Here is a 12,052-nt window from a genome sequence, read left to right on the forward strand (position 1 = left end):
ATAAATATGTTTCACAATCAAAATCCTGCACTTCTGCTAGCTTCATGGTTTGCATAACAGCTGCATTTTCAAGAGCATTTTCTGTTTACTATTGAGTACTCATTTCCAATTTAAAAGCTTTGAAATAAGATGGAAAGATGAAAAACTTTCAAAATTTAATTTGCCTAACAATTTTCATTTTTGCAAAGCAAAACAGAGGGATTTTTTCAAACTTCAAAACCTATTGTTTACTTCTGAAAAGTAGTGTGGTTTATAGAGAATTGCGTTATACAGTTCGGCGTTATAACGGTCTTCTACTGTATATGTGTGCATCTGCATATACCATCAAGAAAGTTAGTATAAGAATCAAAGTTTCATTTTCAGGGGAACGAAGCGTTCCTTAACTTTTCCCCACTCTAGTTACAACCTTTTAAACTAAACAAAAAACAAATAAATACAGTGCCCGCCGCTTATTAAAATCACATTTGTTCTGAAGACACTTGATTTTATAAAATGGCTGATTTTATAAACGGCATACCTACTCTCGCTTAAAAAAATGAAAGGTTTTGAAATTTAAATACAACTCTAAAAACGAAATGAATTATTTCATTTATTTTTGTTTGAAGTGTTCCAAAATCCAGTTGACATTTTAAATAAACAAGAAATACATATTTCTTTTTATTTGCACAAGGGTTTTAATTAAACAACAATACAGCAATGCTTCACCATAATGGAAAAGTTAAGATTCAATATAGTTTGAAAGTTAACAAAAATGTCCAAAACGTTTTGTAACTTTCGACGTTATATTTTCCTCTTTGCTCTATAGTGCATCGGCAGTGTTGCCAGAGGGTCAAATCCAGAATTCCCCAATTCCCTTCCAACTTTTCCCCACAAAGCAATATTTTCTATCAAAATTCCCCAAATTCAAAAATTCTTTTTTCACTAATATTTTCATAAATTGAGTTGACTTTCTCTGGTATTTTTGTCTCTTGAAATTTTTTTTCCCCAAATAGCCAAATTTTCTTATAAAATTCCCCAACTTTTTTTTCTTCCCATTTTCGCTTTTTTTTGTCTTCTTTATCTTCATCTTTTTTTATTTTTACTAATAATAAAGCTGAAAGTCTCTCTGTCAGGATCTCTGTGATGTGCATAGCACCTAGACTGTTCGATCGATTTTCATGAAACTTGGCAAAGAATTAGTTTGTAGCACGGGGGTGTGCACCTTTAAGTGATTTTTCGAAAATTCGATTTTGTTCATTTTTTATTCTAATTTTAAGAACATTTTCCCAAGCAAATTAATCATAAGATGGACAACTAAATTACCAAGTTATCATAACGTGGAACCGTAACGTGGGCAAGCCAATTGGCGAGAAATTCATCATGAATTATTTGAAACTATACAGGAGAACCAAAATACCTTTTTAATTTTCTACTACGGGCAAAGCCGTGCGGGTGCCACTAGTCATAAATACAAGCGCCTGACCGAGAGATAAGAAATAACCAAATATTTTTTTTTTCTACTCGCATTTACTACTGTGCTTCTGCATGTACATTTAAACCATGATTTTTGTATATATTTATCTAAGAACACTCTTCATCACACTTATTTTTACCCGTTTCACGTATCAACTAGTTACTCACGCAGAACATTAATGCGAATTCCGTAGTATAATATTCCACATAATGCGAAATGCGAACTCCATAAAGTTGATCAAAGCTAACCCAACGCTGTTTGATACAAACAATATAACTACTACTTCTTGACACGAATCTAAATACGAAAAAAAATTCTTTTTTCTTTGAGGTTTTTTTTTCCTCCAGGTTTTTCCCCCAAGAAAAAAAATTTTCCCCAAAGAATTCCCCTGAAAACCCATTTCCCCCAAAATTTCCCCAGAGAGCACCAGATGTCCCCAAAATGGGGAAATTTCCCCCAATCTGGCAACACTGCTCTAGAAGGAAATGAATCGGTTGTACAAACAAGCTGCCACTGCCACAGCTACACAAAATTAAGGATTACCAATTCAGTTTAAAATGAGAAAGAGAAAAAGGACTCACCTGCCCGATGATTTTCATTCGGGAAAAGTCTTCTTTACTGAAACAAATGGAATAAAAAATTTAAGCCAGCAGTTTCGCCAACAGCAAAATTATGCTTAATGAATGTATTACACCTAACCAATACTTTCAAAGGCTCTTGTTATACTCCCATTTGAATGGAAATTTACAAATTATCCGAGTACACAACACATTCATATTTGTTTTTAAAGAAAAAAGTACGAGTAAATAAAGAGAGGTTACAGAATACCTGTAACCGTAAGTGGTCATTTTTTTCTCTTCTGATAAAATAAAAATGTCGAAATCGAGAAACTACAAAATAGTAAGTTTCAGGTTCAAATTCTAAATATCTAAATATTGAAGTTTTTTTTTTTGTTTTTTTTTTTTTTTTGTCGCTCTGACAAACTTTTGGGCGACAAAAAAAAAAAAAAAAAACTTCAATATTTAGATATTAAGAATTTGAACCTGAAACTTACTATTTTGCAGCTTCCCGATTTCGAAATTATTATTTTATCAGAGGGAAAAAATCGAAAACTTTTTTGAAAATGTGGACAAAGTCTTATATTTTGTTCAACTAAAACTTGGCAAAATTTTTTGTTCTCACTAATAAAAGGGGGGAAAAAAACTCATTCATTCACATGTTTGCAACTGTTCTTACTCTTTCACCCATTGTTTTAAAAACAGTTTCGTTTTGTGACACCTAGCTTTTTCTTTTCCAAAAATAAAAATAAATTAGTATTAATAAGTATAGTTAATACCACAGAGAAAGCGATAGAATATTCTAAGTTGACTACACAAAAATAAGACAGTGCAAAACATCTATTTCAGAAGATCAAATGCTTACACAAATCGGGAATAATTTTCTCAAAGACAGAGCAACTGGAAAATTCTTTTTATCTCACATAAACTGGTAGTTAGGGTTCAAAAAAACATAGTAAAAAGCAGGTTACAAAATCCTGTTCAATAATTAAAAAAAAGGAAAAATTCAGAAAATATTTTTCACGTATCACTTGATATTTTTAAAGTTTTTCATACTTTTCAAGCTTGAATTTTTCTGCAACTATAGCAAAATCTTATAATCATTCAGATTTAAAGGGAAGGGCACCAAATTACCTGATTTCTTTCTTGAGTTCCTCTTCGGCGACCACATTGTCGGTGGGAGAAATTTTCGAACGGAATTTCCTGAAACGGCACTCTTCCGATTCGGAACGCCGCCTGCCTGAAAGAGCATAAATAAATCCTGTCAGAAAGTGAACACAATTAATACCAACAAAAATTCTGAATCTGTTTTTAACAGATCAAACCGGGAGCCCTTAACTATGATCCCAGGGCCAAAAGTGGTCCCTGATTATCTAAAATCTGACCTGCAGCAATGGCTCAAATTTTAAATGGATAAATCAAACAAGTCATAGTTACTAAGTACATTTAGTTCCACTATGAGAATTTCTTACCGTATTACTATACCTCAAAACTCAAATTTTGAATTGGTAGCCAATGGCTACCAGATCCTCACAAAATGGTAGCCAAATCTCAAAAAATGATAGCCAAACTTTATTTTAATTTAAATTATTTAATTTATTTTATTCCATTCATTTATTTAGTGTATGTGTGTATATGTCATTGGCATAGCAAAGAACTTTTCTTATAAAATAATAATTAAAATAAATAAGTAAATAAAAAATATTAAAAAATTAAATAAAATAAGAAGCGAGCTAAAAAATAAAAAAGGAAAAGAGGGTTGAGGAAAATTTTTGGAGGGGGGGGGGGAGGAATTGAACTTGGGGGGAACGGGCACCCCTGCCCAGATATTATTTAACACATCTTTTGCAAACCATAATCTGCATTAATTTATCTCTAAGCAAAACACATCAGGACAAAAAAATAAATAAATAAAGATTATTATTATTATTATTCAGCTTTTAAAACTTCTAGAACATCACAGCTTTCAACCAAAAGATGAGTTAGTTCCTTAAAAAAGAAAACAACAAAATACCAAAAACTTGAACAGAATGTAAAACCTAAACCATTTGCAATTCAACAAAAATATTTTTTTTGCTTTTTCAAATGCATACAAAATTTTATAAAAATTGAAGCCTGAGTGCCAAAAAATGAATAAATAAAAGAAATGCAAACAATATAAAACAAAACGAAAAAAAAGAAAAAAGATCCAGCAGAAGAAAAAAAGGGGTTCAGCCGTATTCTTTCCACCTTCTCTAGACGCAAGGGTGCCATTTTTTTTTATATTTATGTGTTTTATAAATACGATTGTACTTCTCTTTATTTATTTTGGAACACACATTTTCCTCTTCTAACTGGAGAAAATGGAGTCTACAACGTGGCGCCATTTTGAAAATTTACCGCAAAACTTAAAAATAACATTTTTTTTAGGAGAAATAAAGTAAATAAACGAATATGTCCTCTCCTCCAGTAGGTTTTATGTTTTTAAAAGAAAAAAAAAGGAAAAACAAACAATATGATTCAAACAAAAAATCAAAAATCTTGCAAAAAAAAAAAAAAAAAAAAAATAGCGATATCGTTTTAACCTTGTCTTGATGCATTTTGACTCAAAGGCGCCATTTTTTTTTGTTCATATGTAAACCAAATGTACAAGACATTTATTCTGGAAAGGACATTTTCGTCCTAACTGGTAAAAATGAACACTCTATCAACGCGACGCCATTTTGAAAACGCGTAGTTTAAAAATACCGCAAAACGAAGAAATAGCCATTTGTTAAGGAGAAATAAAGTTGAAAAAATGAATTTAAGATCAAAAAAGCATAACTTACTAAATTGGTGTATGAAATTTGTCTATTTTTACGATCGCGTGTAAAAAAGCCAAGTTTTGGAAGTAGCAAGTTTTGTAGCGAATTTGCCGTCGTGATTGCGATTTTTGTTTCTATTCAGAACAAGAACACATAGCACAATTGCATATAAATATAATAATATTTAAAATACATTAAATTACTTGCATTTCGTGGTAAAAAAATTCTTAATGCTGGACGTAAAGACATCAGAAAGAGGACAATACTCCCCCCCCCCCCCCTTCATCCCCAGCGATCCGTTAGCCGAACTTTTAGTGGACAAAAGAATTTAGGGAAAGGTCATATGTCAAGATTATAGGTCAGGGAAGGTTGCATTGGCGAATGGTAGCCACATTGGCGACTGAAGTGAAAATAATGGTCGCCAAAATTTGAAAATTGGTCGCATTTGACGACTGGCGACCGCGAGTTTTGAGCTTTACGTATTACCCTGCATTATCTGGCATGCCAGAAAAAAGCGAGGTTGACCGGCATGCCGGATAATTCGAGGTTTATTTTGCAACAAAACAAAAGTAAATTTCACTAATCAGTTCCAATCAGAAAGCAAACCACCGCAAGGAAAAAAATAAATGAATCCCGAAAGTAACCTTCTTTCAAAAAAAAAAGTCTATTGCATATAATTCACGCTTGTTATTTATGCTAGGTCATTATTAATGGATTTAATTATATGCCAATAAAGTAATCAATTCAGAAACAATCATCGTAACTGCAATTTGTTCATATTCCTTTTACTAAATTATTTTAGGTTCCTTTTAGAGAAGTAAGTTTAATTATCATTTATTAAATAGCTGTGGTAGATTCTTTAGCACTGGTTTAGGGGCGGCAGCTCACTGCTTTAATGTTTCCTTACTTAATTTTAATTTATTTTTTATATAATTATTAGTTTTTGAACAATATTTTTCTTGCTAAAATAACAAATGACATTGTTAATAACCATTTTTTAAAAAATAAAGTGTTTCTAAATGTTACTAAGATATGAATAGATTATGTTTAATTTTAAGCTGAACACAAATATTTTATAGTATTTATTATTATTTTTTTTCCTAACCTCGATTTTTCCGTTATTGAAAATCTGGTGACCTGAATTTTGCGGCATGCCAGATAATGCAGGGTAATACAGTATGTATTTCTGTTTTGTGAGTCACTAATGGCACATTTTAGGATAAATGCAATATCAATCCAAAAACATTCAAAATTGTCACCCAATCAGCTCCTGTATTTTGTCTTAATCTAATAATTTAAATTTCATTATTTTTTTTTTTGTTTTGGAAAATGTAGAAACTAAGGATAGTAAGACCTCCAAAAAAAAAAAAAAAAAAAAAAAAGATATGCAGGTACAGTGAAACCTGTGTAAGTTGACCACTTGCAGTGCAGTACTTTGGTGGTCAACTTAGACAGGTGGTCAACTTATAAAGGGGGGTAATGATTTTTTTTTGTAATTCTTGCACCATGTATTCATTTTTTGACTAATTGACACCTATGTTCAACTCACTTTCATTGTTCAGCATTACTTTGAAGCAATAATCTAAGACGTTATTCAAATATTTTTAGAGATTATTTTCCCAGAATGATGTATAATGTGTCACGCAAATTTGAAATTTCAGTAAATTGATCAAGAAAAAAAAATCTTATTGTTTATGAAAAGTTACTCATTTTACATTAATAGTTCCTAAAAATTTATAGCTAATCAAAAATTACAAGTTTTTCGCTGAACAACAAAAGAAAAACAAGTTTGGAGATTAAAAGGGTTCTAAGTAGTTTTCCCATATGGTTAAACTCAAAAGGAGGTTTAGTTATGCCGCTGTTTCATTTAGTTGGTAAAATGCTGGTCTGGTATCAAAAATATTCTTGGAAAGCTATAAAAATAATAATAATAATAATAACAAATTTGCTAAATAAAATTTAAAAAAAGAAACCAAGTGGTCAACTTACAAAGGGTTTTTTACAATACTCCAAACCAAACTTGGTGTTCATTAGTGGTCAAGATAGATAGGTGGTCAAGATAGAGAGGTGGTCAAGTTACAGAGGTTTTCCATCATTATATAAGATAGGACTCATTCCGTTCCAGACAAAAGCGGTCAACTTAGAACAGGTGGTCAACTTACAAAGGTGGTCAACTTTACAGGTTTTACTGTACTGGGAAAAAGATCTTGAGTATTCCTAAAGTCAATAAAGGACTTAAGCTCATAACAGATGCTCCAATAGGCAATGAAAAGAATTTTTTCCTGAATAATAATAAATGACGAGCAATTGGGAAAAATTCAATGTCGTGGAGTTGGTAGCTACTTACTGAAATAAACCAAATTAGACTCATTTTAGAGTAATTTTTACCATTTAATGTTTCAACCCAGCGGTTAATAAATGTTGGTTCTGATGCTAAAACAGGAAATTATTTTATTTCCCGTATTGATTTATCTGAAGGCTCCAAAGATGAGAATTAAAAGATTTGATGCAAAACTCGAAACATGTTTTTAAATTCCAGGAATCCCACGCACAAAACTTAATAAACTAGTATGTTGTGGCCATCACGAAACTTTCTTCTATATTTTTCTTTTTTTTTCTGATCCCCATGCTTGACGAGGAAGCAATATTCCCAACAAAAACAAAATTACACATGCAAAAACTTGACTACCATCCCAATGTCTGAATTATTTTAAAAGCAAAGCAAAAGAGCGAAAACTGAAAGTTATTTTAAAAGCCTTGCTTGAATTAATTACAAATATTTTATTTGTTTACAAACAAAAGATGGCAATAGTTAAATATTTTAAATCATTTTGAGATAATATTTCCGATCATTTCCATACAATTAAAAACACGAGAAATAGGCAGACGACAATCTATTACGATTTATCTTTCTTATTGTTGCATTAATAAAGCTATTTTTATTCGCAAAAAAAAAAAAAAAATCAACACCTCTTGGAGCGATTGGCGTCAAAATAGAACCAAAGCCTGTTTACATATGGATTCACATATATTCCAAATTTCATCCAGAACGTAGCATTACTTCTTGAGATAGGGCACTCACAATGGAAAAAAAGAATGGGCGATTGCACTACCCCCTTTTTAGCTGTTGACACAAGAATAAAATCAGTTCTTATACCCACTAAGGGCTACTTGCCGATAAATTTTTGTTTGATTCCGTTCGTTATTTCTTGAGATACAGCAGGCACAATTGACGACAAAAAACGTTCTATAGCTCAACCCCCGTTTGAGTTATTGACACCAAAACTGAATCAGCACCTGTTCCTGTTAATACCAACATATGGACTAAATTTTGTTTGATTCCGCCAGTTACTTCCTGAGGAATAGCAATCACGAGTCACTCAAAAAACGTCCCATTGCTCCACCCCCCCTTGGAGGAATTTGCGCCAAAAACTAATGGGCACAAGTTCACATAGGGGCACATATGTGTACCAAATTTCGTTTGATTTCATGCGATAGTTTTTGCTGTAGAGCGGCCACAAAAAACTGGTCACACACAGACGTGACACACATACACACACACACAGACAGACAGACATTTACCAAAAATGGTCGAAATGGACTCAGCACACCTCAAAACGTTCGAATCCGTCAAAATTCGAAATTCGAAAATTTGCACGAATCCAATACTTTCTTCTATATATTAGATATAGAAGAAAGTAAAAATTATTATTATAGCAAGCATCAATTAGTTTTAAAACAAAAATCTGACTGAGATTCTGAACACCATTTTGGACGCGCTATCTCTGTCCAGGGTATCGGCAGGCAATCTCGAGAAATTTTCAAAAATGTCTCCTAGGTCAAAATGTTTCACAGCCCCTGGATTACATTACCTGACGCGATACTTCCGTTACTAAAGAAAAAAATTTACATATCGTTTCAGGAAATCTTCGAAATTGAACTGCATATTATAGAATTAGAGTCCATGTTCTTTATTAAGTTCATTAAATTAAAACAAGGATCGAATATATCTAAGCTCTTCATATATAGGCTGTTTAGTAACATTTGATGCCTCAATCAAAATGGAATTGTCCTATGTATAACGATATACAATACAAGGTGTTCCTTTTTAATTTGCAAAACCTCTATTTTCGTAAACGTTAGACCTTTACTTCAAATTGCCAAAATGGTCAAAACTATATGCAGCATTAACAAGGTTCGTACTCAATTTCAGAAATGAAATGAAGGAGTTTTTAAGGAGTGGAATGAGATTTTGAAGGAGAACTTTTAGGCTATCCTTAAATGGAACAGCCCAATGAAATAACACTTTTTTTCAACATATATGACCCCTTCCCCCTTCATCACACTTTACTTTTCTCCTTCCCTTGTCACATGTCATATTTTCCAAAAACATATTGTTATAATAACTGTGTGATGTCACTTTTTGTCAACCTCTCCCTTCCCTTGTCACATGTCATATTTTCCAAAAACATATTGTCATAATAACTGTGTGATGTCACTTTTTGTCACCCTCTCCCTTCCCTTGTCACATGTCATATTTTCCAAAAACATATTGTTATAATAACTGTGTGATGTCACTTTTTGTCACCCTCTCCCTTCCCTTGTCACATGTCATATTTTCCAAAAAATATTGTTATAATAACTGTGTGATGTCACTTTTTGTCAACCTCTCCCTTCCCTTGTCACATGTCATATTTTCCAAAACATATTGTCATAATAACTGTGTGATGTCACTTTTTGTCAACCTCTCCCTTCCCTTGTCACATGTCATATTTTCCAAAAACATATTGTCATAATAACTGTGTGATGTCACTTTTTGTCACCCTCTCCCTTCCCTTGTCACATGTCATATTTTCCAAAAACATATTGTTATAATAACTGTGTGATGTCACTTTTTGTCACCCTCTCCCTTCCCTTGTCACATGTCATATTTTCCAAAAACATATTGTTATAATAACTGTGTGATGTCACTTTTTGTCAACCTCTCCCTTCCCTTGTCACATGTCATATTTTCCAAAACATATTGTCATAATAACTGTGTGATGTCACTTTTTGTCACCCTCTCCCTTCCCTTGTCACATGTCATATTTTCCAAAAACATATTGTTATAATAACTGTGTGATGTCACTTTTTGTCACCCTCTCCCTTCCCTTGTCACATGTCATATTTTCCAAAAACATATTGTTATAATAACTGTGTGATGTCACTTTTTGTCAACCTCTCCCTTCCCTTGTCACATGTCATATTTTCCAAAAACATATTGTCATAATAACTGTGTGATGTCACTTTTTGTCACCCTCTCCCTTCCCTTGTCACATGTCATATTTTCCAAAAACATATTGTTATAATAACTGTGTGATGTCACTTTTTGTCAACCTCTCCCTTCCCTTGTCACATGTCATATTTTCCAAAAACATATTGTCATAATAACTGTGTGATGTCACTTTTTGTCAACCTCTCCCTTCCCTTGTCACAATTTCGTGACAAGGTCTCCCTCTCAAGGCATGATATCACTTGTGGATGACTCTTTTTACATTGGCAATACTGCAATTTACTGAACAATTGTTTTTTTAACACAATCACTTAATAGAGTACATAGAGTTATGTATTTTTACATAATTAAATATTTATTAGACAATCTGACTTTTGCTGCTTACAGTGTGGTGGAGGGAAAAGCAAAAATCATAAAACCTGAAAAAATAGCCAAGCCCCATTTAAGCAAGTTTTATACTTCACTTATGAAATGTCTTAGTCATCTAATAATATTTTCACGTTCCAACTTTTTTTAAAATCGCCTTTATACCTTTGCCCCAGGGTTGGCCGGATTGGACCCAATTGGGTTGGACTCGATGGATTTTTTTTGAAAAAACCCATTAAAAAAAACCCATTATTTAATCCACTTTTGGGTTTTTTTAAAAATTTTGAGAAGTTTTTAAAAAAATTAATTAATTTAAATACTTTTACAATTTAAACTTCTTTTTTATTTGTTCTTCATCACAGACAATGTAAAAAAAAATGATCTTTGAACTTTAATAGTATTTCTTAACTCTTAACGCATTAAAAAAATACTTCAAAGATTTTAAATAAATATATTTAACTTTTTCTTAAACTGGTCAATAAATAACTCAAATTATCTTGACCGAGTCCTGTCTCGTCTGATTTCCTCAATATTTGTAGATTGTACAGAGGAAACTACTCTAGCTAAAAGGCTTTCATGTGAATTATTTTCTGCAAACCAACACGTCACAAATCTCGAATAAACAAGGTATATTTTTTAGAAATTAACAGGTTTTACAAACGGTCGGACAGAAAACAGAATAGGATGTACAGTATTTATATTATTTTACGAAATAGTTTAATATTTCTTACTCTGTGTACAGAAATAGAAAAACGGGCAACATAAAATTCAAAGAAATGTCTTGATGAAGCTGGAATTCAGTAAAAAGGGATTTAAACTACTTGAGGTTCAACAGTAGTTTTGCATAACAAAATGAAATACAATAAAGTAATATGCAAAGAAAAATTGTAGTAATTAAAAACAAACAATAGATTCTATCACTCAAGAAGTAACTTGCCTTAACTGTTGGTAATCATGGAAACTAAAAACTCTGAAACTTCACTATTTTTGGGTTTCGTCGTCTTTTATACTTTTCTTCAGAAAACACGGAGTTTTAACTAGTTTTCCAACTTTTTTTTACCCCAAGACAATTTTTGCGCTTTGTCTGTATACTTACACTACAATATGCCACAAGTACCCCACATTTTGCCTAAATGGGACGAAAAAACCCAATTTCTTTTTAAAAAAACCCAGCTTTAGTTGGGTTTTTTTGGGTTTTATTTTAAAAAAAACCAAAAAACCCTGGGCCCATGGGCTTTTTAAAAAAAACCCGGTTTTCTGCCAACCCTGCTTTGCCCTTGTGACAAAGTTAAGTTGTTGATCAAAGTATTTTAAATTACTGACATAGAGGAAGATTATGTAGTCTTGATCTAAAAAAGAAGGAGTTTTGAAGGAGTTAAAACCAAAATGAAGGAGTTTGAAGGGCCCTTCAAAAAAATTTCCTAAATGAAGGAGTATTGGAGGAGTTTTGAAGGAGCGTACGAACCCTGAATAAGAAATTAGAAGTTTAAAATGAAAATATTTTTTTAAAAATATTGAAAAAATAATAAAAAATATAAATTTTTATATGGACTTCAAGTCTCCTAACTTATATTTAGGGAAATGATCACCATTGAAAAATAGCTTTGACACAAAGAGTTTG

At 32.0% G+C, this 12,052-nt stretch overlaps 1 protein-coding gene across 1 annotated transcript in view; it reads right to left on the bottom strand.

Moving 5' to 3' along the window:
- The window catches only part of LOC129232836 (mismatch repair endonuclease PMS2-like), a 168,490-nt gene that overhangs the window by 31,926 nt on the left and 124,512 nt on the right, over positions 1 to 12,052 (bottom strand). Inside the window, exons 18-19 of the mRNA XM_054866936.1 lie at positions 3,145 to 3,250; positions 2,035 to 2,071 (exon numbers count right to left, since the gene is read on the bottom strand). Of these exons, the coding sequence (XP_054722911.1) occupies positions 2,035 to 2,071; positions 3,145 to 3,250 (143 nt within the window). The remainder of the gene's footprint in view (positions 1 to 2,034; positions 2,072 to 3,144; positions 3,251 to 12,052) is intronic.

Source organism: Uloborus diversus, unplaced genomic scaffold (assembly GCF_026930045.1).
Source record: "Uloborus diversus isolate 005 unplaced genomic scaffold, Udiv.v.3.1 scaffold_14, whole genome shotgun sequence".
Classification (NCBI taxonomy): domain Eukaryota; kingdom Metazoa; phylum Arthropoda; class Arachnida; order Araneae; family Uloboridae; genus Uloborus; species Uloborus diversus.